Below are 27,617 nucleotides of genomic sequence, written 5' to 3'. Positions count from 1 at the left end.
ATATATATATATATTTTTTACTTAATAATTGAGAAAATCCAGACGACATCCTAGCCGCTCCCCTTACAAAAAAGGCACGCCCGTGGATTGGACGCATCTCCCAAAAAAGTAATTTCCCATAGGCCATAATAGTTTCTCTCCCTTCACTTTCAGTTTCCCTCCACACTCATTCGCTCTATCACTATACTACTGGATTTGTCTTTGTTTCTGTGAACCATTTGAATCAAAGTTAACTCTCAAGTACAATCTCTTAAACCAAAAATAGTCGAAACGAAAGGAAAGGTACTATTTTCTCCTTTTATTCTATCTTTCGATTTTTCTCTCATTTTTTTTTTTCCTAGGGTTACAGTGTGGGATTAAGAATCCCTGCCACTTTTTTAAAACTGCTGTCTTGTTGGTGATGGTACTCATTCCAATGAATTCCTTTCGTTGGGTTTTTTTATGTTTGTCTGGCTGGAATTCGTTTTCTTTGAACCTCATTAAAAGTCGGTCAAGTCTCAGATCTGTCACATTTTGAGGAAGAGATTGGGTCTTCTTTTTTTTTTTTTTTTTTTAAATTTTTTGCGGTGGTCGCTAGTTTCTTTCATGTGAAGTACTGTCAATGGCAGTTGTTATCCGAGATCTCTGTCCTATTGACTATTGTGTAGGTTCGTTGAGGAATATTTTGTATGCCGTCTTCGTATGCTTTGTTGGTTTATCTTTTCCTTGTTATCTTTCCCAATTCATGTTTTGTTTTACATGCTTAATTTGATTGCATGTTTCACTTAACAAACTCCCATTTCTGGGTAATGAGTTACAAGTCATATTCAAAAGGTGTACCTAATATCTGTGACTAATGCATCTCTATAGCTATGCCTTTTTCATTTTTTAATAAAATCCTCGATTACTTAAGAAAAAATAATGCATCTTTAAAAGGCCATTTAATGTTGGTCCGCAAGTTTAGACATGAAAACTTGACTATTTATGGATGGTAAATATATATATATATATATATATACATATTTGACTATTTTCTCATAACCACAATAAAATTGGGGGCATCAACCCTCGTCTTGAAAAAATACATCAAAAAACGCATATTATCTTAGTGGAGCCCTGTATTACATTCTATGAACAAATCTTCTGGAAATTTAATTTTGTATTAAAACCTTTTCTTCTCACTTCTTTTGTGATTGTCGATGATGGCGCCTTGTTAGCTTCTCAATTGTTTTGAGGACACAGATGATCCAAATTATCGTTTATATGAAAATTGAAGCTTATGTTATGATGATTGTGGCTTGCGGATTGTGCATTTGTCTTAGGTCGAAATATTTCTGTTAGGGATTTTTCATCTGCTTCTGTGACTGTAAGCATTCTGTTGGGTCTAGCATTTTCAGTTTTATTCATGTTATATTGCCCTTTACTTTCTTAAGCAATTTATCTTTTCATCAGGCTTTGACATGGTTAGGATAGCGTTGATGAAACCTGTCCCTGTGAGGGAATGGTTGCATTGTCAGAACCTCATATGAGACCTGATATTTATTGATATATATATTGATATACACATGAAAATTTCGTATCTGTATGCTTCTTGTGCAAATATGTAATTGTACTTGCAGTCTGCTGTTGTAGGCTTTGTTGCAATGGACGCCACAACAATGAATTCTGAACGCAGGCAATTTTCAATTAAACTATGGCCACCTAGCCTAAACACAAGGCAAATGCTTGTGGAGCGGATGACAAACAATCTTACCACAAAATCCATATTCACACAGAAGTATGGTATTCTGAGCAAGGAAGAGGCTGAGGAGAATGCAAAACGAATTGAGGATGTGGCTTTTACCACTGCAAACAAAAACTACGATGAGGAGCCAGATGGTGATGGTGGTTCAGCTGTTCAGCTTTATGCCAAGGAATGTAGCAAGCTCCTCCTGGAAGTTCTTAAACAAGGCCCTAGAAGCAAGGCAGACAATGAAGTGGTAACACCTGAGAATATTAGTGCTCCTCGTGAAACCTTCTTTGATATATCCAAGGGCCAAAGAGCCTTTATTGAGGCAGAGGAGGCTGAGGAACTTTTGAGGCCACTGAAGGATCCTGGAAATTCTTACACTAAAATATGCTTCAGCAACAGAAGTTTTGGTCTAGGTGCAGCCCGCGTTGCAGAGCCCATTCTGATTTCCCTTAAGAATCAGCTGAAAGATGTAGACCTCTCTGATTTCATTGCAGGAAGACCAGAGGCAGAAGCTCTTGAAGTCATGACTATCTTCTCAGCTGCACTGGAAGGTAGCATCTTGAAGTCTCTGAACCTTTCGGACAATGCTTTAGGTGAGAAGGGTGTTAGGGCATTTGGAGCACTGCTGAAATCACAGACATGCTTGGAGGAACTCTATTTAATGAATGATGGAATCTCTGAGGAAGCTGCCCGAGCGGTTTGTGAGTTAATTCCCTCCACAGAGAAATTAAGAGTCCTTCAGTTTCACAACAACATGACAGGAGATGAAGGGGCGCTTGCTATCTCTGAGGTTGTTAAGCGTTCTCCTTTGTTGGAAGACTTTCGTTGCTCTTCTACAAGAATAGGCTCTGATGGAGGAGTTGCCTTATCGGAAGCACTCGAGACTTGTACCCATTTGAAGAAGCTTGACCTGCGGGACAACATGTTTGGTGTTGAAGGTGGATTAGCTCTTAGTAAAGCTCTTTCCAAGCATGCAGATTTATCTGAGGTATACCTGAGCTACCTGAACTTGGAAGATGAGGGTTCAATTGCTATCGCCAATGTTCTCAAGGAAACAGCTCCTTCACTTGAAGTCCTGGAGATGGCAGGAAATGACATAACAGCTGAAGCTGCCCCTGCAATTGCTGCTTGTATTGCTATAAAGCAGCTTCTTACTAAGTTGAACTTGGCTGAGAATGAACTAAAGGATGAAGGTGCCATCCAGATCAGTAAAGCATTAGAAGCTCATGCCCCGTTGAAGGAAGTCGATTTGAGTACCAACTTGATAAGAAGGTCTGGGGCTCGGGTTTTAGCTCAGACTGTTTTCCAGAAGCCTGAGTTTAAGTTGCTGAACATCAATGGGAATTTCATCTCTGATGAAGGCATTGACGAGATCAAGGATTTATGCAAGAAATATCCCAGCATGCTTGGGCCCTTGGATGACAATGACCCAGAAGGAGAACAAAATGCTGAAGAATCTGGAGAGGATGAAGGTAATGCTGGTGAACTCGAATCAAAACTCAAGAACCTTGAGGTTGGCCAAGAGAATTAGAGAATCACTTGTGTAAGGTGTTTTCTCTTGGATTCTGTACGAGTATCCGTTTTGAAGATTAAAATAATTCTAGGACACATTTTGGATTGAATTTTCTCTTGAATCTAATAGTATGCATGAGCAGACCATGGCGATTTTTTGAGCACAAGGATGATAGATGGCATCAGTAGTGTTCCATCGTTATCATCTTGGTCATATTAGCTTGTTTGGTGCCTTTCCTAGGTTAGTCATCTAATGAATAGCATATCTTGTAACGGATGCAGCTCTTATAGTCGCCTGAGACAGTTCTCTGTTGAGATTAATTATTAATGGTCAAGTTGTTTTTCCTCCTATATGGGCATGTTAATTTTTTTTTTTTTTTTTTTTTTTTTTTTTTTTTTTTTTTTTTTTTCATTTTACACATCCAAGTTTGATTGTTACACAGATACTACGAGTTACTGAAATCTAACGTTTGAATGCATATAAGAGAACTAATTTACTGGCTCTGCGCCTTAAAAATTCCAAAGACATTGTTTACGTCACAATGGTCGGATCCTGCGTGAAGACATGTTTTGATGGGCACAAGAGTCAAAACTCCATGTGTTTGCAACAAGCTCTCAGGTCCTTTTCCTTTTTTTTTTTTTTTTTAATGGCTATCCAATCAGATACTGCTACAAAACCATATAGAGAACAAAAGATTATAAGCAAAAAGTGCCTGACATCAGTTGGGATAACTTCACGTTGTCGCTGCAATGTGACATGCTAAAATACACCAGAATGACCGGAAAGTTGTGGAATGACAATATCCGCACCAGTTTAATTATCATCTAATCCTCGCTGCTCCGGAATTCCTGTGACACATCCTTTTCGAGTTGTCTCAATCAGGGCCATCCACCTCCCCTTCCATTGGAATTCTGCCCTCTAGAATCAGACGATGAGCTCTGGACGGCATAGCTTGATCTCTTTCTCTTATGGGCATTCCATGTAAGCATGTGCCCATTCCAGTTACTTCCTCCAACACCCTGATATTCATGCTGCTCAGTTTTTGACCCTTCAGACTTGAGTGCCTTTGGAGTTGGGGTTTGGGCCAAAGCAGAGGTATCTTCGCTTGTTCTTTCACTTGCCATAGGCATGTACTCATTCCCCAACTCTAACACCTTTTCCTCTGAACCTGTAAAGTTTCTTGTAGATGCATTGCCCTCAGATGCAGGTGGATCTCTTCTCTTTCTTCTAGTGGAAAGCCTTGATATGTCTTCTCCATTTTCCACAGCCTTCATCCACTGTAAATCACTCAGAGTATCAGCATACACCACCTCCTTTCTTCTACGCTTCCCAGTGACACTGCCACTGTCAAACCCTAAGTTCTCATCTTCCTTAATTTCGGGAGCAGAATATGCCCACTCCGGTACTTCATGTTCTTCCATAAGACGAGATCTGTATTTCTCCTTCTGTCTTCTCTCCTCATCCATTTTCTCAAACAGCCAGAATTCTTCATCAGATCGAGCAGCCAGGCGGTTGATTTCTCTCTCACTTGGCACATCTGTCCCTAGTGAGCTTGTACCTCTACGCATGATCTCCTCTAACATCTGCTTGCTGTCCTGAGCTGTACACAAAGATTTTCATGTTAACAGGGTGTTCAATAAGAACAGGATCTCATGAGTGGGTGAACATCTATCAATAGTATGCATGCAACTGATCCAACAGTTGCAAGCCTTGATAAGGCTTAGGCCTAGTTTAGATAGTGAAACCATCTTAACTCATCTCATCTTATCTAATCATTACAACTTTCCTAAACTTTCAAACAAAATAAAATAAACAATTCAACATTTTCAAATCTCAAAACAAAAATAATATTTTAATATATTTATTTAACTTTCAACTTTCATTTCATCTTATCTCACTAGAGCTGCCTAGGATTGGAAAGTTGGCAGCATTGAGGAGTTCTTTGCTCTTCTATACTCCATGAGGACGAGAATCCAAGGAGTAGACAAGATGAGGTGGATTCCCACCGGCAAAGGTACATTCTTGGTCCGCTCTTTCTATGTCTCTTACACAATCACATAATACGGAATTCCCATGGAGAAAGATATGAGAAACAATGCGCCTCCCAAAGCGTCCTTTTTTGTATGGATAGCAGCATTAGGTAAGATCTTGACGACGGATAATCTTGTAAGGTGATCATAGTAGATTGGTGTTGCTTGTCAGAAAAATAGTTAAACTATGGATCATTTACTGTTGCATTGTGAGGTGGCTGAAACGTCATGGAATGAAGTGTTTAATAGAATGGACCTAGCTTGGGTTATGCCAGCCACAGTGACAGCTCATGGGCAGCTGCATAAATCTACAAGGTCTCCCACAAATCGCAGTGGTGCAGAAAATGGTCCCGATTTGTATCATGTGGTGCCTGTGGAAGGAGCGAAATGACCAGACATTTGAATTCAAGGAGCGCTCACTAGTAGAACTCAGATTATTTTTTGTTAGCACTTTTTTTCTTTGGGCCACAGCTGTAGATTTTCGTGGCCTTGATTTTCATAATTTTCTTGTTTCTATTTCTTCTCTCTAATTAGGTGTGACCTTTTGTATACCATCCATATCAATATAATTTTTACTTATCAGAAAAAAATCTCATTTTATCTCTACTTACTATCCAAACCAGGCCTATTGAACTTAAAAAAAGGAAAAGAAAAGAAAATAGTTCTACATTGAGTGTTTGTAGCGGTTTGACATAGAGACAATTATATTTAACACTACATGTTTCTGTTGATTAAAGAGTGAAGCATATATACATGATATTTCAACCTTATTGGTAAAATTTTGACCAGAACAAGGAAATGCTATTCATAGAATGGATGGCAATTTTTGTGGCAGTAATTACCAACCAGTTTCCCACTGAATAGTAAAGATTTACTGCCCTAGCTCTAAAGCAGATAACAAAAAAATTTCCCTCCATCCTTCGTTCTCAAAAACATGAAGACACTCTAACAGGTGGCCATGATCTACAACGAGAAAGTTGCTTCATTTTCTAAAAAAATTAAGGTTAGGGTATAGAAAAACAAAGAAATAAGGTATTCCAATTTTAGAAAGTGGACATTTCTTTTTGGATGTTCCAAAATCCTTGGGATGGGGGGAGTAACAATATAATGTGGAATCGCATGAAATTCAATTAATACAAACCTGTGGAAGTTGTATTGAAAAGTCCTGCCTGGATGACCTTTTCATCAATCCCCATCTTTTGTTTTGCACGCTCTAAGATTGCCTCTTCAACTGATCCAACAGTAATCAAGACAAACACCCTAACTTCCTTTTTCTGTCCTATACGATGGGCCCGATCTTCTGCCTGTTGATCATTTTGAGGGTTCCAGTCAATGTCAAAAAGTATTACCGTATCTGCTGTTTGTAAGTTCAAACCAAGACCTCCAGCACGAGTGCTCAAGAGAAACATGAAGAAAGGAGAGTCTGGAGCATTGAATTGGTCTACCAGAGTCCCTCTATACTCAGTTTTGGTGTTACCATCCAGCCTAAGATACTTGTAATCATGAAGTTGCAAATAAATTTGCACAATGTCAAGGAGACGAGTCATTTGTGAGAAAAGCAGAACTCTGTGCCCTGCTCTGTGGAGTTTTGGCAGTAGACGATCAAGAAGTTCAAATTTCCCTGATGCTCTGACTATCTCCTCCTTTTGCCACATATCATAACTGGGCGCAACAAAAAGGTATGGATGGTTACAACATTTTCTGAGCTGCATTGTTAGGTTCTGTAGACCCTTTGATTTCCCTGTACCTACAAATTGTTTTCTCCTTTAGTGAACAGGGCCAACTTATATGCAATTTGAAACTTTTATTTCCAGATGAAGAGACAAACAGATAAATCCGCAACGTAAGTACAATTCATTGTAACCAAAAGGAAAATAAAACTATTCTGCAGTTCTCTATAAGAAAATCACAGCAGATAGAACAATAGTGGGAACAGCCACTGTATTGCAATATTAATCGTGGTTTGCTTCTTGAAACAAGGTTGTAACTTTGTACTTCGGCTTTCCATACATGTTTTTCAGAGCCAAAAGTATGAACAGTGTAGTTAACATTTTGAAAGTCTTATACTTGATTCTCATAGTAGCAAGATAGTTTTGATACCTTTTTTTTAAAGCCATTACTAGGCATTGATTCTACCAGGGAAGGTCCTGGGATGGGCTATATGGATCTTAAACCTCCAGCATCTTCACTTAAAGTGGTCACTCTCAAAGATCAAAACAATATACTTGAACACTTCAAGACAAATTGATCTTAAGAAGATCATTGGTATGTTTAGTTGGGCATCAATCGTTAGGTCACCTATTTTGAGTTATGGACACATGGCCAAAGCATGTGTCCGCTCTTTATTTTTTCTCTCTCTAATTAAATCAATTTATTTATTTTTTCAACCCAATAGCTCTTTCAATTTTGAAAAGTAAAAATATATATGTATACTGCTTTTCTACACACTCATCCCCACACTCTAATGGAGGATATCTACTAATAATTAGGACTAAAATTGAAATATCTGCTTATGGTAAAACTTTACCACTAAAAATGGCAAAATATCCTTAGAAATTAATGTCTTTTAAGGTTCTTTTATGAGGTTTACCCTCAAAATGTTTTTTACTTCTTTATTGAAAAAAAAAAGTTTTATTAAAAATACTAATAATAAAATTTCCCAAGTACACGGGACATATAGAAGGGCATCACCTATGCATGATAATCTTTTCTTTTCTTTTCTTTTTTTATAAAGGGGGTGGGAGGTTTCGAACCCAGGTTTTCTATTTGGAGAACTAGGTCATATGCCATCAGGCCATTAGGCTCTTGGCCTATACATGATAATCTAGTGAAACAATAAATTCATGAAAGTTTATGCCATTAAAATCAATTACAATCAATGAATGGAGTAAAGTATTAAAAAAGAATGTTCTAAGCTCATCAATTAACCGCTCGCGATCTTTGAGGCTTCTTTTGTTCATTCGTTAAAATCATCCATTCCCCCTCCCAATTATATTTTTGGTTCTGCCCCTGTCGACAGCCCAAGACCACCCAGAAAAGGAACCCTAATTTGACTACTAATAGTGGAAGACAAATAAATAAATACTTTAAAAATGCATGACAAATCGAGTATTTCACACATCATTAGCATTTTGAGAAAATATGGGATCGTTGTTTAGATGAGTCTGTTTTTGTTTTCTTTTTCCTGCGTTTGTTGGGGGGGGGTTGTTGTGTGTTGACATTTAAGAGTAGGATGGAGAATCAGATGCATAAATTGCAAGTTGCAAAGCAACTGACCATTGTCTAGCCCAACTCTGCCCACATCCGTAATCTGCTGATAGTAGAGTTTCTGCCAAGCTGAAGTATCGCATTTCAAAATGACCTGGGATTTCCCAGGAAGGTATTTTTCTACCTCATCCTTTTTCCTCCTCAATATGAATGGCCTTATAACCTAAGCATTAAGGAATTATATCAAGAAACAAGTCAAGAATCATAAAATACACAAATTAGGAGACAACCCTCACTTGATGCAGACGACGAATGACCAGTAGCTCTTCCTCATCTGTAAGAGACACATCACCCTTATCTGCAAAGGGTGCATTAAACCACACCTCAAAGTTCTGCACTGAATTGAAAATGTGTGGCAGAAGAAAATTAAGCAGGGCCCATAATTCCTGCAAACTATTCTGTATTGGGGTACCCGTTAACAGAAGCCTCCGTCGAATCTGATAACTGCATCCACGTGTCAGGTAAAGATTCAACAAAAGTGCTTTTCATTTTTTAACTTCTATATAAAAAAAATTAAGAATAATAAAATTTATCCAAGTTAAAATTGTTACTAAAATTAATAAAAACAGAATTTGGCACCAAAAGAATCGTCATAACAAGTGCTGCTAAAATGAAAAGTTTTATTATGCTCAATTAGGGTAAAACACATTTAGATCCAAGTAAGATGCTGTCAAATCTGTGAAGTTCATGATATGATTTCAGGTGGGTTTCACTTCGGTAAACCATAAAATTTCATCGATTGCAACAATTTTGAGTTCATATAGATCTAGAGTTTCCAAGTAATAAATTTCAGAAGAAAGAGCACTATATAAGGGACACGACCCTAGTAGAATAGAAGTATACAAGAGAAATACCCAAAAGTAAAAGTTAACATACTAGATTGCAATGATTAAAAGCTTCAGCAAGTTTGAAAAAGAGAGCGAACAAATAGCTGCTACTTGACCATTAGGAACAAAAGCAGGCACTCGTTTCCATCCAAATAAACAAAATAATACACAAAGGAACTTCCATCAAATTCAGACTCTAGTTCGTTTGCCGAAATGCCCTTGCTCCAATATGCCAAGAGTTCAACCACCTTCTTGACATGGTCAACCTGAACAACTCCAGACAAGCAGAATAGAAGAGTCCACACACGCTTGCAATACCTAAATGAAGAAACATATGATTCACTGACTCCCCATTTGTTTTACATGTGAAACACCATTCCGTAATGACTTTTCATGCTTTCTCTAACTTCTAATTGTAACATTCTTCCCTAAAGTAGCTGTTCAAGTGAAAAACACCAGCTCTAACTTTCCATGTACTTTTTAAAAGAAAACCGCCATCTCCAACAACCTAAAAGCCTCATAATGGCTTCTTACATCTAAGTCATGGATTCTTACATCCAAGCCATGGATTCTTACATCTAACAGCAAGAGTTCAGACTTCTGTCCTCACCCTCTCGACAAACCCTATAGAATATAGATCTTCAAGAAAGCAAAGCAAGGATTCTAGTCCCCCAATCTTTTTTTTCTTTTTTTTAATGTCGGGAAACCTTTCCAAGGCAGGGCTCTTTGGACCCTTGTAGAGTAAACCTCAGTCCCGCACCGCACCCTCGGAAGTTTCCCTACACAGAACTAGTTAAATCGCTAGCTTTTCACTAGGGGGTGTGGCCCCTAAGGATTGTTTGCACCCATGAGGTGTTGAACCTTGGACCTTGAAGGGAGTGATACCCCAAGATCAAAGCCTTGACCACCTAGTTCCCAATCTTGCACTGCTCAAAAATCTATGTTTCCAATGAAACCACCATCAAATCAATGCATATATTCTGAAACTGTTGCATTTATACACCTTGCAATGTGAAATAGTTTGGGCATGGTTTTAACAACGATCTCAAAACAAAGATCGTACCAAAATCCCATTTATTTCAGAATCCTATATCAAAACTCTTCAATATTCTTATATAAACTAACACCTTATATCATATAATTCTTCAGAACACTATCTCCCCAAGAATATCCGCTCCAGAGCCACCCCCCCCCCCCCACAACACACACACACACATCAAGCCACAACCATTTACCAAGTAAAGCTTGATTTAAGACTAATAGCCTTTAACTTCCAAGCTCATATTTTAAATAGGAGAACAAATGGTCTGGCATACTGACTAATTGGAATTTGAACTCATCTCCAATAGGCCCAATACTACCCCACAAGAAACTATAGTCTCTCCAGTTGACTATAACAACACACAAAGGGAAGACAGACATAGTAAGTTGGGAGACTAGATAATTTGTTCTTAACTAGCGTAAGCATTCATCCTATTGACAAATAAAGTCTTTTCCAGCTTGCCAACCTTCTTTCCATCCTCTCTGCTACTTCCTCCCAAATGACCCTTAATTTAAAAGGGGGACCTACAGGTAAGCAAAATATCTCGAACATGGCTACTATATTCTAGTTTTAAATAATCTCAAACTCAAGGGCTTTATTATAAATCCATGCACCTTTTCATTACATATCAAAAGACAATTGAAAACCAGAATGAACGGATGTGACCCCAAGAGCAGCAAAGAGTCATAACAAAAAATGCCAGCCTTTTTTATGGGTTAAGAGTTTCACATGCATTTTTCATGACAATCAAGATTCATAGAACAAGTTGAGTACTTGAACTCTTTTTTTTTTTTTTTCCTTCAGTTTACATCATATAAATTTTTTTAGCATCAGAGAAATCATCATTCCAAATAACATACACATTTATTCAATACAATCTACAGAGAAATTTAGAGAAACTTAATAACCTGTAATCACAACTCATTTCAATCGATAATAAACATCATTACATAAACATGAAAGAAGGCAGGCAAAAGATGTTATACTCGAGGTAGGCAAAAGGATATAAAAATGGCAAAACATTGAAAAGCATTAAAAGTTTATTTTAAAGCTTCTAAATACAAAACGGTAAGTCATAATTATGCACACCAAATTCATTCTCCAACTAACTACACAAATATGGCTGATGTGTGCTCAAAATTCTAGACCAAAATCATATATTTTATGCGGTCTATGAGTAAAGAGCCTATCTCTTTTCTTTATATTTCTTCATATGTAGAAGTCATAGTCTAAATGCCACTTTTCAGCCTTAAACTCAGGAAGCATTGACAGGACTGCCTCTTAGATTTACGTAGTGTTGAAGCTAAAAAATGGCTTTTCAAAGGTGAAGTAGTTCCAAGAGAGAAGATTTTAATAACTAGAGTACCTCTACCTCAAAGCAAATAATAAAGAAGAAAGTTAAGGGAGTATACAGCCATACCATAGGGCATGGCATAATTTAACTTAGAAATCAGTGAAATATAATAGAATTAACATAGAATTGCCATCACCGGTCTTTGGCAAAATGACATCTCCTCTCCCCAAAAGCAATGGGTGGAGGCTGAGGTCACTAGTTCAACCCAAAAAAAATGCATCAATTATATTTACCTATAAGGGAAAGTAAAATAGAATTCACATAAACTATGCAAATTAAACTTCGTAAGAAGCAAGGTCAATCATACCCTGAGACAAGAGTACGTGCAAGAACACTCTCATGATTCTTTAACCGATGACCTTCATCAACAATCATGTAGTACCAGTGCATTTTCTTCAAAAATGCCTTATCTCTCATGATAAGATCGTAGTGTGTGATCAGCACATTAAATTTCCCCTCCCCTAATAACTCTTCCCTCATTGCTTTTCTCTCATCTAGACGTCCATCATAAAGGAAAGCTGCAATACTGTATCACAAAGAAGATCTAAGCATGATTTCACTGTAAATCTTACACGAAGAATATATGTATCATATACATATGTTGGTTTCAAATAATGCTTTTTGCATACCTAGGAGCCCACATTGAGAATTCATAGATCCAATTTGGTAATACAGCCTTTGGAGCCACTATCAAGTGAGGCCCAGTCACACCCTTGTACTCCATGAGATATGCTATCAATGAAATGGTTTGTATTGTCTTCCCCAAACCCATCTCATCTGCTAAAATTCCATTTAAGTTGTTATTAAACAATGAGAGCATCCACTGAAGCCCCTCCAACTGGTATGGTCTTAATTCTCCGCCTTGAAGCATGGATGGCTGCTCAGTTACCTGTAGAAGTAAATTCAGTTAGGGCTCAGTTAGACACTTACTTAGAATATTTCAAAATATTTGTGAATAGTAGTTAAATGGTTTGTGAATAGTAGTGAAATAGTTTGGGTTAAGATATTTTATTGGGTTTTGGAAAAGGAGAGCAAAAAAGTTCAATAAAGATATTATAAAGTTAAAAAATTGTTTGAATATAAATTTTTAATATTATTTTCTGTTTTGAAATTTGAAAAAGTTGTATTATTTTTTGTGTTTTGTTTGGGAGTTCGGGAAAGTTGTAATAATTGGATGAAAATGTTGAAGATTTGAAATTGAAAAGTGTTTTGCGTGTGAGTGGTGTTTGGGAAGAAAATATCTAAGAATATCTAGCTGACAACGCTTGTGTTCCCAAACTAGTTCTTCGATTCTCGAATCCCATTATATATAATGTTCCAGCATTCTTTTAAAATGTAACTGAGTTCGCTATTATTAACAACCAAAAAGAAAGAGAGAAATAAATGGAATTTGAAGTCGTGAGTTCTGCAACATAAAGCATTCTCAAATCAGTTGATGTAGCAATCTTAAGACAATTGGATGCTTGCCCTAGAAACACAAACACAAAAAAATGGGTAAAGGGCAAGAAAAAGAGATTTGGGCCATATATGTCATGTGGTCTGCCCTTACAACAGCTCGAAGAAGAGATTGGTTGGCCATCTATGCTGGAATCTATTCATAAATTATGCCGGCCAATCAAATCTACAGAGATTCTAGAACATAATAAAATCTTCTAAACATATAAATTGACCGTACTAGTTTGCTAACATCAGATGTAAGGATTGACAATAGATGTGCCAGTACACATGCCTGGTAGGCTTCCAGTAGCTACCAGAGAAGACCAAGATAAACCTCAAAAGTTGCATTAGAACTACTATACCGTGTTCTTATAAATTACATGAAGACCTTGTTCAACATTCACACGGCAACCACTAATTACTTTCAAATCTCATTCCCCACGAATGTCCTCCAGTCTAAATATTTTATGCACCAGTCCAATGATTAAAGTGGAATACAGATCACAAAGAGAGAAGCGGGGATGGGATCAAACATTATTGGGAAAAAAACAGCTAGCACTGTGTGATAAGATGCAGATTATAAGGTTTTATCCTTACCTTTTCCTGAATTGAATGGATGGCTGAGTTATACTGACGCTGACCTTCAAGTAAATCATTAGTTTCATCATTCAGATTGGAATCAATGATGTCGATCTCTTCCTCAGGTTCCTGAGGAGTTCCATTGTTTGCAGCATCCAACTCAGGTGAATCAACTTCCGAGTCTTTCAAGTCGTCAATCCCATCTGAATCTTTAGCATCTTTCTGACGTTGAACAGCAGCTCCCAAATTTACAAGTAGTTTATTTGTTTCTTCCAGAAGCATTGTCAATCGCTCATTCTTGCTCTCTTTTACCATTCTCATGTATGCTTCTTGATCATCAGCCTTTAAAGCTTGGAACCTCAACTTCTCTAACCGTGTAGCACGTTGCCTTTGCCTTCCATGCCATGACTGTTAAAATGCTTATCAGTGGTCCTTCTACCAGAAGCTCTAATAGTCATGTTCCACACTTTTTGATAAGTAGCTACATTATGCACTTTAATTTTCCTTATAACCTTGTCTTCTAGTATAATTGATTGCTCATCTAACAATAAATTTCCTCTCTCTCTCTCTCTCTCTCTCTCTCTCTCTCTCTCTCTCTCTCTCTCTCTCTCTCTCTCTCTCTCTCTCTCTCTCTCTCTCTCTCTATATATATATATATAAGCATGCCAATTACTGTCTACTAAAGAGAATCTAAGATGATTACAGTAACCTGTTTCTTCCACCGATTACAAGTTTAATGTAGAATTATATATACAAAGACATTTCCATAGAAGGTAAAGAACCTTATAGAGAGAGAGACAGAGACAGACACAGAGATAATCCCCTCATTAGCTTGATATATAAATTTTCCTGTAAATTCTGTGAAACTCTTGCATGATATAAGTCCCATGTTTGGTCTAAGATAACTTAGTTTGTGCTCATAACCTTTTCTTTAAGTATAACAGATTACCTCATAGAGCAATTGTTTGAATATATTCTCCCTGAGGTATCTACAAACATGTTTTGCTGTGATGCCATTGTAGATCAAGGACAAAAAGCCCCTGGCAACAAGGATTTTAAGGTTACATGGAAGATATCTTTTTTTTTTTTTTTTTTTATAAGTAAGGTTACATGGAAGATATCTAGGCTCATAAAGTGATTATGAAGTTTGAAGTTACTAGAGTAGTTCCTGAAAGTTATGGGAAGCAATGCTTTCTATGATCATTTTTTTTTATAAGTAATGCTTCCCAAAGAGTAGTTTATTTTTTTGTTGCTTTCTATGATCATCATAAGCCCGCTTCTTCTTCACTTTTTTTTTTTTTTTTTTTACCTTTCCATTTTTCCCCAAACCTTTCCCACAATTTTCTATTAATAGATCTAACCAGTTATGTGAATTTTCATCCAAACATATCAGCCAAAGCCCCCTACAGTTTCCAGATAATTCCTACTTCTTCAATCAAGCTATCCTGTTAGCTGTCCCTGAAAGTTTTCCATATAATTTTCAGGCTCCATTGCTGACTTGCATCTCCATGTTTTCTGTTCCATCTCCCATTTTAAATGCGCTTGAAATGTAAAAACAGACAGACAAAGAAAAGGATAGCATACCTGTATGCCATCATTCCTTTGTTTTCGGCGTTTCATAGATGCTTGAATTTGCAATTGGAATTCACGAACTGCATTGAGCACTTCTGCAAAAAATTTTCTTTTTCTAGTTTCCATAAGATTCTTTTCCTCCTCTTCTAACCTTGACAATCTCTGCACAAAAGGTTCAACTGTGTCAGCAGCATCTTGAAGCAACTATTTCTTTTTTTCCACTTTGATGATCAAGATTTGGGATCATCTGATCTATGTATTTTGTCTATAAACTGATACAAAAATTCAAACACGTAAAGATCAATCTTAGGAGTTTCTCAAACCAGATGTTGACCACATCTAATAATCATAACCTTTTATCACAGTCATAAAATATTCATTTACTTTTCCGCTACTTGTCTTAATTTCAGACACTAGATGGAAAATTTATCAGATAAATTCAACAAGTAGTCAGGTAACTTATAGGTGGGGCCCCTCAAAATGCCGAGTGGAAGCACATCCCCCTGATGTGAAGCAACACTTTTTAAAGATACAATAATGCCTAGAAACCCCACATTCTCAATTTCTTCATTCTGAGGGGTAAAAAGTTAAAAAAGTATGTATAAACTAATAATGACCTCGGCATCCCGTTTCTTCCTGAACTGATCATTGGCGTCCATGGCAAAAGCATCCCCCACACCATAAAGTGGACGACGCAGACGCAGCATGCCCCAGTCAAATAACTGCTTGTCAGGTTCTGCACATTTCAGACGGAGCCAGTACTCTGAACTCACATTAGACCGAACCTTCCTCTGCAACTCTGCCAACTGTTCAGAAGAAAAATAAAAAGGATCACTAACAATCCCTTGGTATCAGAAGTAAAAAACAGAAAAACGCATCTATTTACAATCATGTGGATAACTATTTTACCTGTATATATTATGAACTGCCAACAAGCAACATAGAAAGTTAGAAACTTAAATGTGTAAAATCATTGACTCATTATAAAGGCCACATTCGGTTATACTTCACAAGCAATCACTCACAAATTTCATTAAAAAATTTCAGAAATCAGTGCATAAGCCTGCCTTATTTCTGGAAGAGGTGCAAAAAGAATTGACTTTTTCGCCATAATTGACTTTTCTGCCACAACAAAACAGCGTGCTTGAAAAAGAATCATTTAAGGAAGCACAACCAAATGCTGCCTTACCTTAATTTGACAACTACAGGGGTCTAAATAATTTAAGCAATTGTCATAGATTAGTGTATCTAGTTTACCTTTAGACCATAGAGCTCGAGCAAGCACTTTGTCTGCAGGTCCTCACCTTTATTTGAAGGCAATGCTGATTTCAAAAAACTAACACATAAGTGATCTATTCTAAAAGATTGAATAGATATAACTTATAATCCGCAGAATGTATTTTAAAAAAATACAAAGCAGAACAACTTTTTGGGAGGGGATCTCATAGCAGATAGTCTATGAATGCTTTATATAAGTAGTTTAATCTATCAATACGTAGAGAAAACTTCTTGAATTTTTTTTAAAAAGAAAATTTCATGTTGGTGGATCACAAAATGGAAATTAAAGCTGGTAAAAATATGTGAAAAAAGATGTAGCAGCGAGACCCAAATTTTAAACCAACCACCCCACGATCTTTACTTTCCTAAATCCTTAACATTTTAAAGCAACCAAATGTATATGATGCTATTTGGTAATAAAAAATAAATCTATCAATTATACTATTTTAAAAATAGGAACTATCTGAGGTTGGCGTACACAAAGAAGACCGACTAAAGCTATACGTCATGTTAGGGGTTACATGCCCAAAAATTATGATACACAAGGTGATGGTTCTTTACTAACCTTCAAGCTCAGTCAATCTATGCTGAATGTGACTCTTATAACGATTCTCCCTTGATACTGTCAATCCAAAACCTGATAAGCAATTTGGACGTTGCTCCAACAGTGAATCCTCAAAGTCAGCCAACAGATCTCCTTTGTAACTACCATTATCTTCCTGCATAATGATATCAAACTGATATTTTCATAAACAAGTTTTTTTTTTTAAAAAGAAGGTTGAGTGCCCAATAAGAAGATAATAACATTTGATTCGAAAATGAAAAAGTACCTCAAAAAAGATAGAAAAAAAAAAAGTATACAGCTTTCTCTAAAAATTTTAGGGTTCAGTAGTGGAGAAAACAAGGAATAACATCAAACTACGAAATTTGATATTTCCACGAACCTCAGCACCCCCCGGCGGAAATAAAAACACTCAAAGCAAACCAACAAGGACACAAAGTCGCCCAAACACAGCAAGGACAAGTAACGAAACAACTTTTGAACCCTAAAGAAAACCCAATTTCACCAATCCCCTTCAGTACATAAATTCGATTACACAATTAACCATAAATGCACACGCAACAGGAGGAAAAATCACAAACCAACACAAAACGCCGACCGCACAATTAAACAATACCCAACCCTAACCCACAACAACACACACAAAAAAAAAAAAAAAAAAAAAAAAAAGAGCAAAAAAGGGGGAAAGGAATCCAAAGGAACCCAGACCAAAACCTTGGGACGAACAGCATCGAGGTCGGATCCAGCGCCGGGGGCATCCGTTAGGGAGGCATTAAGAGAGGTGTCTTCGGGGGCGAAGCAGATGGAGGAAACGGCGTCGTGGAGGTCGGGAGTGAGGGGGAGGTTGCGGGACACGAGGTTGAGGGCGCAGATCAGGGACTTGGTGCTGTGAATCTCGTTCTGCTGCTGCTGGCTCTGGCTCTGGCTCTCCAGCTGGGCCATGGCACGCCGTGGCGGGAGTCTCCCCAACGGTCCCTCTTCTAACAGATATTTGAAAAATTTTAATCTGCCTCCCCGCTGCGAAAAAAATAAAAAATAAAAGAGTAAAAGAATAACCTCCGTCTCTTCGGCGCTCGCTCAATTTAGAACAATAGAGGGAGGGCCTCCCTGATATCGTTTTTGTTTTTACCAAACGCGGCTTTACTCTTGTGCCTCAAGACGATATTAGCCTTATCGGAACCGAAAGTGCCTCCTGAGTCCCTGCAAAAGGGAATGGACTTGGGTCGGGGTCCAGTTCCAACAAGATCCAACCCAAGCCCATCACTGCGATTTTTGCAGAATCCAGAGTTACATTTCAATTGTAAATACATATAAAATTGGATACAATATATATAAGGAAAAAAATTTAGATATCCTAAATAAGCCCATCAGTTGGATCAACCAAAAGAAAACGAAGGCCCTCTTTTTCTTTTATTCCTTTTTTGGGCTTTTTAATAGGCCCAACATTATAAGTCTCTGGTATAGCAGGATTCCTGCTCTTCATTGCGTAATTATTTGATTTTTTTTTTTTTTTTTAAAAGGCAACACCAAAATTTTTTTTATATCTGCTTATGTAGTTTTTAGTCACGATGAATGCCAATAGAATGGTCGTATGACCCTCTCCTCTCATGCAGTAGCTCACGGTGGTAATGTGCTTAAAATACTCAATAATGCTTGCTTAATGATAAAGAGAATAAAAGCAAAAGAGGCAAATATTTACGATTTGGTTTGGCACTAAGGTCTATTACGGGTCTCGAGTGCAAATCCTCTACACAAGCTCTCTATGCCTACTAAGCTTTGAGGCTCTTTGGTTCTTCTCTCCTCAAGAGATCGATCCTAACAATCAAAGAAAGCCAGTTCGGAAGCCTCTGATCTTCTCTCTGTTGTCGCGCCTCTCTTCTAGTCTATTTTATTGCTTAATTTAAATCGATCTCATCCCTTCTATCTTTATTTCCTCTCCTAACTCTATGTCCAATTAACTCTTTTGTTTTTGTCAGATCCTCTCTTTCTAATTCCTTACACCAACTATATCCCTTTTTAAAGCCGATTGATGCACGACCCCCACGGACAAAACCTTTTTCTTTTCTTTTTTGTTCCTTAAGGCTGTATACGTAAATATCAAAACCATTAAGTTTTCTCTGTTTATGTAATATTAATCAGCATTCGCGTCTTTGTGCAGTTATACCCAGTTGTGTCAAATCTCTTGGGCATCGATCCATTATATATGCTTCAGCGTTAAGGGACAACGTTTTTCAGTACTAGTACTGAAGGAGAGAAAAAATCTGCATTAATCAATGTTTGTTTTTTTATTTGCTAATTGCAAACTCACAAATTTACCGTTTGATTGTTAGACTCAACTGAGATCAACTCAATTCAGTTTAATTTTAAGTTGAGTCTAACATTTAAATACATAACTCTTAAATTAGTAAACTCATCTCAACTCAAAATCTCTTTACATATGAGACCTACAACATTTTTTTAATTCAACACCTCTTTATATGCAGAATCTACAACTTTTTTCAACTTTTCATAAATATTTCTAAACTCATCTTAACATTTAAAAACATTTAAACTCATATTAATTAGGTTGACCTCTACGTACAAAATTCACTCCGTATTCTGATCATCAACTCACTATTATTAATAAAGAACTCAATTAATCTCAATTCAGCTCAATGTCCAAACGAGTAAGAGATTCCTTGGAATGACTCTCTCTCTCTCTCAAAGTTCTTATATAGAAATGAACGTGATTTTTTTTTATGAAAATCTATGTGTACCACTCATGGATAGAGTCAGAAATCTAATTGTTTTCTTCGACCTACTTGATCAGCATCAATATATATGACTAATTCACAGTGTCGGAAATCCTCCAAGGATCGACAGACGATCATGGAAATTATTACTAGATTAATTTTTTGGACCACATGATGGTGATCAAGTGCCTATGTAGGACATGCATAAAGTTTTGTCGAGAAAAAGGGTTTATGTCTGCTTCCTTTAGGAGTTATTAAAGGCGATACCTACAGATCAGCTAAAACATGAAACAGATCATATATACATATCTGTGAAAAGTTGAATGTATCAGTACTACTTCTCCTCAACATTTAGGCCGTGAGATCATAACTCTTTCTTTCTTTCTTTTTGTCTCGACGATCATATTTCACTCTATTTTCCATTAATTGCAGCATCTATATATGCGCATTTTGGCCAGAAATAGCCAGCTTTTTTCTGTAATGCATATAATCATCAAGAGCTTTTTTTTTTTCTGTTTCCTTTACGAGCATTTAAGTTTTGGGGGAAGGCATTTATCAAAGAGTTTTACTACATACAAATATAGTTACGCACTAATTTGTGTACCAATACTGATTTATTTATATTTAAAATTTAAATTAACACTGTTTTCAATAAAATCTACTTTTTGACCAATCACATCAGATTAGTATACAATTGTGCTTGCAACTATATTTTTTCTTTATCAAATAAAAGTTATAAACTTATAGGTACACCTGAGAGAGATTCTTCCATTACTTGAGTATAATGCTGGCCTCTTCTTTAATATGGGCAATTTTACCATGTCTTCTAAAATAGTCATACGTACACTGACGCAACTTTTTTCTACTCGATCGGTCACGGAGTTATTCTCATTGTCTGACGTTTACTTTTATCTAAACGAATCTATAAATATCAAACACTGCAGTACACGTATTGCTATTTTACTCTATTTAAATTTGAATATATATATATAATTCCAGGCCAAAATGCAGCTAGAAACTCTCGATCCTAGCTCTCAGCATATATAATGTAATCTATGTATAAAATTATATATATATATATATATATATATATTCTACTTTATTAACAATGATTGTAATAATATTATTAGTGGTAAAACGGGGCTAATCATGCATGCCAGTGTATAGTTGACGATCAATATTGTTTGGTCACTTTCTCTGCGATACTAACCTAAGACTCATGCAAAATTGACATGCCGCCCCTAGCTAGTTAGTTATTCTTTTTTTTCATGGACTGGATCGATGCACCGATCATATGTTTTTAATTTATAGCTAGCAATAAAAAAAAAATATATATATATATATATATATTTGCATGGCTTTTATACATAGCTAGTCTTCATTATTTTTAAGTTGAAAGGGAAAATTGAAGAAAAAAAAGGAAAAAGAATTCACAGTGGAAGGGAAAGAAGGTGCATGAATGACACTAAAATGGTCTAAAAGGCCTGTGATGTGTAAGCCATGAACTAGATTGAAGATTCTCTGTCTTTCTTGATAAAGTCTTGATTAAATATGTATTATAGTGAAATAAAAAAATAAAAAAAATCATAACACAGAGTCTTAACTTTAGGCTTTACTTAAGGCCAGGGGGACATGACGTGTTTAATTTTTAGTTAAAGATTCTCCATTTGCTTATTCGATCAAAGACACCTAGCTAGCTACCTAACTAGCCTGATAGATAGATTCTTAACTAGCAACTTTCGTTATCTCTCTCTAGCCAGCTAGCTAGCTCTCTCTTTTATCTTTCAGTTGGCACACACGTACGGTTATACACAGCTGACTGATAAAGAGGCTTTTGATCAACTAATTAAAAGAGTACGGGAAGCATGCTGATCATTCATTTGGAGCTACCAAAGTTGATTAATTATACGAGCTTTTCTCCTCCTATTTTTTGTTTTTTTGTTTTTTTATTTGTATGATCTGTGGGCCGAGAAGGCACTGATTCAGGCATTAGGATTACGTACCCTAGCCATTAGGGTTAAGATTATAGACAACACAATTAGGAAAAAATGGCGTATATACGTACGGACGCGTCTGGATCGTCAAGTTCCAACAACACGCAATAACCTATATTGCACATTTTTCAAAGGCTACATAACTGAGTAGGTCAGTGATCATGATGACATTGAGGTCATAATTTAGTGGGAAGTTCATGCGGCCAGCGAAAGTTACTCTTCGAAATCGACCCATGCATGCATATATTATATCCCTTAAAGAGTAGTAGCTATATAGCTACTACGATCTTTAATTTCTTTGGATCAACGAGTGATCAAGATCAAAAATATCAGATTGCAAAATGCAAAGACGCCGAATGATGATCAGGTGCATATATTTGAGAGCATCGAATTAGCCATGCATGCAGGTTCCACTCAGTTGGCGGGGAACATAAACCAAACTATATATATATTCAGTCATGGGGCATGCACATTATTCTTGTAACTGCATGTAAATTGAAAAGACCAGGGGCCGGGGCTAGGTATTTGAAAATTTGAACAACAGGTGCATGGTCATTTGTAATTTGTGAAAAACGTGATCCAGACCTTCCGAGTTGATCATCACTATCTGTTGAAAACAGCATCAAGCTGTACATACTGTCAAAGATGGATGAGGAAACTTGCATGAAATTAAGATACAAAATCAAATAACTACAAATAATTGATATCTTATCTTTGCCGTTTTCAAGAGTCAATTATTCGGTTCCCAAAAAAAAAAAAATAGTTGTTGGTGTTCGATAGCTGATAGCTCTCAGCTTGAGATTATAACTAGTTTGATCAGCCTCACCGGCCATAAGCCTAGCTAGATCCCAGTACCATTATTTTAATAAAGAAACAGAGCAAAACAAAAGTGAAAATAAAATAACATAATTATTCGTTCGTTCGTTCATGCATGTATAATTAATAATCACAGAAAGACAACGAACAAAAGCTAGCTGATCGATCATGCATATATTAATTATTTATAGATCACCACTACGGTAAAAATATTATACATGATTTTCAGAGTTACACTACTGTTGCCAGCAGCTGCTTTGTTGTTGTTGTGCATATATATATATATATATATGGATTGGATTACTGTGCAAATGCTTGTAGCAGCTTAACTAGATCACCGCCTAACAAGCAGCTAACCGACAGGGAAAAGGGTGACTTTAGCGGAGGATCATGACTCACTCATTTTCCTTTTTGACAGAGCTTTCAACATGTCTTGATCTTTAGGCTGTTCGTACGATCCAGGTAATTGCCAGTTCACAAGTTTGAGACTTTGAGACTTTGAGTTGAATCATGAAAAGCCATGCCAAAGAAAAAAAGATAAGTTAAATCTACCATAAAATCGAACAACCAACCGGTACTGTTAAAGACCCAAAATTAGAGAGACTCATGTTTGTATCTACGAGTTTGCAATTTTAATGATATAGAAATTATTTATTTGATATATCAATTCGCATAAAAGATTATATTTTTTTATTTTCTATTTTGATGTTATAAAGGTGGAGAAGAAGAAATCATGTATTTCATTTTTTAAATATTTAAAAAAGAGTACACGTGTTATTAAAGAAACAGTTGACTTCTCAGTTGTTTCGTTTTTCTTATATATATATATATGATAAACTGGATCGATTAATTAATTAATTGCCGTCTAAACAGTACTACTTTTGCTGACAAGTCCTATGTTATCATGGCTGTCTTTGAATAGGTCGGAACAAGGGTAATATGTAGCTAAGCTGGGTGGGACTCACCATGACATCCGCTTTATTTGAAATCTATGGTAGAAAATATATGAGGCCTGCCATTGGATTCTGTCATTCAGACAAAAATTAAAGTTCCCCAAACATAATCATTTTTCCATGCAGCATGCAATATGTAGTCTCGCCATGCTGATCCAAGCAAATATAAATTTCGAAATCGACCTACTTTATGAAATATCTTTACTAAATTAGCCTTGCATTGAGATATATATCAACTGATCCTGTTCAGGATAAACTATAGGGAATTTGGTCAATTCCCCTTCTGTGGTTGGCATGAATATGATGGGCAATATGAGTCAACTGAATTCGTAGAAATTTCAAAGGGAGTGGGCTGATGTTGCTTCTTCTTCTCCTTCTTTTCCATTTGAAACAATTCTTGGTTTTGACTCTTAAGGCATCTGAGTCATGCACAAACCATAGTTTTGGGGCGTTGCCATATTTATAAAATATGAAAAATGGGGAAAGAAACAATCACCGTCAGTAAATATTTGAGAGAATCCTGTCTCTTGTTGGCTTTCTTTTGGAAGGGAATGGGAAAGCTGGTAATTTGTAGCAACTAAAACCCCAGCTGTAATCTTCCCCCTCTCTTTCTCTCAACTACATTAATTAATGAGACCGGCAACCGACAGAAACGGATTATATAAAATAAATCTATAAATTGATGTAATTTTTTAAAATTTGTTAAATTTATTTTGTAATAATAATAACTTTATAATTTGATATACCATATTAATTTATATAAATTTGTGAGTTTATTTTTATATAATCACTTTATAGTTAAAAGTATTTTCCTAATTAATGCATGTCCACATCATGACCAAGCGTTGTGAACACAATGACAGAAAAATAAAAATTATGAATGCAAAAAAATTAATCACGTGACATAAATTTAACGTGATTTGGCAACGGACCTATGTCCATAGAATTGTAGAAAATTTTATTATTTTGATAAATCACAAAATATAATTTGAGACGAAATATCATTGTTCAAAATCTTCAAAACTCCTATACTATTCATTAAGTACATATTTATAATGTCACATAATGGAAACCTAAATTCTTATTTTTTTGCATTATTCGTTTGAGTCGAGTGTTGATCGAATTATTTTTGTTCAATATTTACTCTAGCGACTTATTGAGTGCAACTTTAAACTTTATATCTGAATTTCACTCAAGTTACTTATCGTGCAAATATCGAGAAATTTTCTATCTGTGCTTCTCGAGTAAAAAATAATGCCAAAATTTTTCCAAGGAGTTATCAACCAAAGCCTCTTAGAAAATTCGTCAAAAAATTATATTGATCAACACGCCAATAAACCAGACTCCACAAATCCAACAATAAGAACATTTCCAAGAGATCAATTTCTACCCACATGAGATAATTGACGAAGAATATTTTCTCGAAATTCTTTCCCTTTGCTGGTAAGAATGTTGAAATTCAAAATCGAGGAATTACTCCCATCTTTTTATTTTTCTATATCCTCTTTAGAAGTGTGAGACTGTGAGTTAGTATATAGAATTATATATATATATATATATAATTCAAGTGGTGTCGAAGAATCGAAAGGCCCTCCAACCCACTTTTTGAGACTACAAATTCACACCCCGGCCCTCACTTATCCCTCGCGTTCATTCAATCTCCTCGGTCTCTCTTTCTTCGTCTCTCTCCCCCATAATACCTCAGCCTTTCATTGTAATCCAAGAGCTCAATCCCTCTGTTCTTTTCCTTTCTTGGATGAATAGTTCCTTTGTTCTTACTCTGCTTCTCTGTGTCTTTCCCTACAGAGAGCCTTTTTTCACTCCAATTTTATAACACCAACTCCTCTGTTTCTCTCTCTCTCTCTCTCTCTCTCTCTCTCTCTCTCTCTCTCTCTCTCTCTCTCTCTCTCTCTCTCTCTCTCTCCTCCCCAAAGAAGAGCCTCTAATTCATTGTAATTTAGAACACCAACTCATCATCTCTGCCTCTGCCTCCATTTAGTTCTAGATTTGTAAATCTTCTGATTTTCATTTGAAATTTTAAAGTATAGTTTATTATTATGGCAACGATTGTGTACCAAGGTCTGCAGTCATGTCTAGACAGCACCCATCTTGTCGAGCCAAAAACGGTGAGGCTCAAACTGTCTTCACCAACACCACACTTCTCTCAACCCCTTGAACTAGCCTTAAGATCTTGTTTCTTGGATTGCAAAACCAAAGAAGTTGGAGAGAAATACCGCATTGAGGAGGTTTGCAACAAGCCCCAGAACCCCTTAGACAAGCATAGCCCCTCAAATCCTGACTTGGGTGGCTGGAGTTTCCTCCAAGCTATCTCCATAAACCCCAAAGGTCCCAAAGACGCAATGGAGAAGGAAAACATCTACGTCCATCCTCTTGATAAGCGCTCCTCGTCCATGCTGAGTGAGAAAAGCTTGGAACTGTGCACTGAAAATCTGGGCAACGAAACGGGCTCCGAAATCAAGGAGAGTAGCATTTTCTCGTTGCCTGCATCGGACTCCAAGGGCGGGAATTTGCCGACAAGGGAGCAAAAGAAATCACGTCAACTTTTTGGAGCAAAGAAAATTAATCCTCAGAATTTTCCACCTCCCTTGACAACGATAAGTGGCTCGGAATCTCTACGAGTTAGGCCCCACCGAGAAGATGGGCGGCTAATAATCAAAGCTGTCAAGGCTCCTGTAACTCACACTTATTTTCAAGCTGAACGGAGTCATGGCCGCCTTCGACTATGCGTTTTGAAAACTTGTACTCTTAGTGTTGACTCGGATGAAGCCGGTGATAAAGAAAATGAAGCGTTTGATGGAAAAGAAGGATCCGACAGTGATACCAACGAAGAAAAACAACCTGCAGTGGAAGAAGAAGAGGAAGAAGAAGATCAAGAGGAAGAGGATTTTGAAGATGGAGGAGAAAGGGACGTGTACTTGGTGGGTGAGGGTTTGGATGGTAATTACGCATATGGTGAGGCTGAAATGGGAAAGGAAAAGTTTGAGAGGCCAAGAGGGTGCAAAGAAGACGATCAGCATGAGAAGAAAAGATTGTTAGATTGGGATCAGGGCTTGTGGAGTCGGACGGTGGCTACTTCCTAGCTAAAGCTTTATTTTGGATCTCTCTCTCTATATTAACTATATTCCACAATTTTAGTGTTTGTCCTCTTCCTTTTTGTCCCCCCCTACTCTTCCATGAAATTCCCTCATTTCTTTCCTTAATCTATATATGCCTGTGTAGCCTAGGTAGTTATTATCGTTGCTCTCTCTCTCTCTCTCTCTCTCTCTCTCTCTCTCTCTCTCACAACAGAAAGTCAAATCATGTGAGAGCAGTGCCATTGGCAAGTAGGGGAATAACCCATTCATTCTTTGAAGTCTTCGATCTGTTTTCTCTTTTCCATCTTTTCTAAATGTTCACAAACAATCCTGCGCAGAATCTGTAAAACTTGAACTATGATAGTTGTGCTTTATCATTAGGTCCAGACTCAAGACACATATAAATCAGGATCGACCCTACCCCAGTACTGAACTTTTGATTTGGACAGAATAAATGAAAATGGGTTATTTAATAATATTAATTGATTGTCTACGTAACAGTCCAAAGACCTAGCTTGCCAGCGTTTGATAGGTCCCAAAATGGCAAAATTCTGTATCTCTAATTAAAGCAGTAGTACTAGTATTTATTATATGCTCCATCCACCAATACTTTTGAGAGGTTGCAGCTTCGCCCACGATACCATGATTCTGCGTGAAGATGACGGATTATGTTTGTTTGCTCTTAACATAAATATATATATATATATATATATAGTTATAATTCCATGCATGCAGCCGCAATCTTATTACATCCATGCCATCCAAATTGAGTTTTATCTTTGATATATCTATATATATGTATATGGTCCATCGAGCGGTAAAGATTAATGCTAAGTACAAGTCATGATATACAAG

At 36.7% G+C, this 27,617-nt stretch overlaps 3 protein-coding genes across 8 annotated transcripts; 2 read left to right on the top strand and 1 right to left on the bottom strand.

Annotated features, from left to right (window-relative positions):
- The first annotated feature begins 82 nt into the window (after positions 1 to 82).
- LOC122274993 (RAN GTPase-activating protein 2) lies at positions 83 to 3,574 on the top strand. 2 transcript variants are annotated; one of them, XM_043083896.1, is made up of 2 exons: positions 83 to 282; positions 1,599 to 3,574. In XM_043083896.1, exon 2 carries the CDS (start codon positions 1,623 to 1,625, stop codon positions 3,240 to 3,242), a length of 1,620 nt encoding a protein of 539 aa, XP_042939830.1. In that variant the 5' UTR covers positions 83 to 282; positions 1,599 to 1,622; the 3' UTR covers positions 3,243 to 3,574. The 2 variants fall into 2 exon arrangements, with proteins under 2 accessions (XP_042939830.1, XP_042939822.1); XM_043083888.1 differs by having other exon boundaries at positions 84 to 282; positions 1,612 to 3,574.
- A 124-nt stretch (positions 3,575 to 3,698) lies between these two features.
- LOC122274960 (probable ATP-dependent DNA helicase CHR12) lies at positions 3,699 to 18,309 on the bottom strand. 5 transcript variants are annotated; one of them, XM_043083854.1, is made up of 13 exons: positions 18,229 to 18,309; positions 17,881 to 18,152; positions 17,176 to 17,329; positions 16,590 to 16,654; positions 15,950 to 16,138; positions 15,345 to 15,494; positions 13,779 to 14,168; positions 12,374 to 12,633; positions 12,052 to 12,270; positions 8,758 to 8,965; positions 8,531 to 8,684; positions 6,396 to 7,001; positions 3,699 to 4,824 (listed from the first exon to the last, which is right to left on the bottom strand). In XM_043083854.1, exons 2-13 carry the CDS (start codon positions 18,112 to 18,114, stop codon positions 4,103 to 4,105), a joined length of 3,351 nt encoding a protein of 1,116 aa, XP_042939788.1. In that variant the 5' UTR covers positions 18,115 to 18,152; positions 18,229 to 18,309; the 3' UTR covers positions 3,699 to 4,102. The 5 variants fall into 5 exon arrangements, with proteins under 5 accessions (XP_042939788.1, XP_042939781.1, XP_042939804.1 ...); XM_043083847.1 differs by lacking the exon at positions 18,229 to 18,309 and having other exon boundaries at positions 17,881 to 18,222; XM_043083870.1 differs by lacking the exon at positions 18,229 to 18,309 and having other exon boundaries at positions 6,396 to 6,995; positions 17,881 to 18,222.
- A 6,950-nt stretch (positions 18,310 to 25,259) lies between these two features.
- Positions 25,260 to 27,043, top strand: LOC122274948 (protein FANTASTIC FOUR 3-like). Its single transcript, XM_043083836.1, has one exon. It carries the CDS (start codon positions 25,725 to 25,727, stop codon positions 26,766 to 26,768), a length of 1,044 nt encoding a protein of 347 aa, XP_042939770.1. The 5' UTR covers positions 25,260 to 25,724; the 3' UTR covers positions 26,769 to 27,043.
- Positions 27,044 to 27,617: the final 574 nt, after the last annotated feature.

The sequence above is a fragment of the Carya illinoinensis genome, chromosome 1 (assembly GCF_018687715.1).
Source record: "Carya illinoinensis cultivar Pawnee chromosome 1, C.illinoinensisPawnee_v1, whole genome shotgun sequence".
In the NCBI taxonomy this organism is placed as follows: Eukaryota; Viridiplantae; Streptophyta; class Magnoliopsida; order Fagales; family Juglandaceae; genus Carya; species Carya illinoinensis.
The sequence above is the reverse complement of the archived record's forward strand: the minus strand, read 5'-3'. Positions and strand labels throughout refer to the sequence as shown.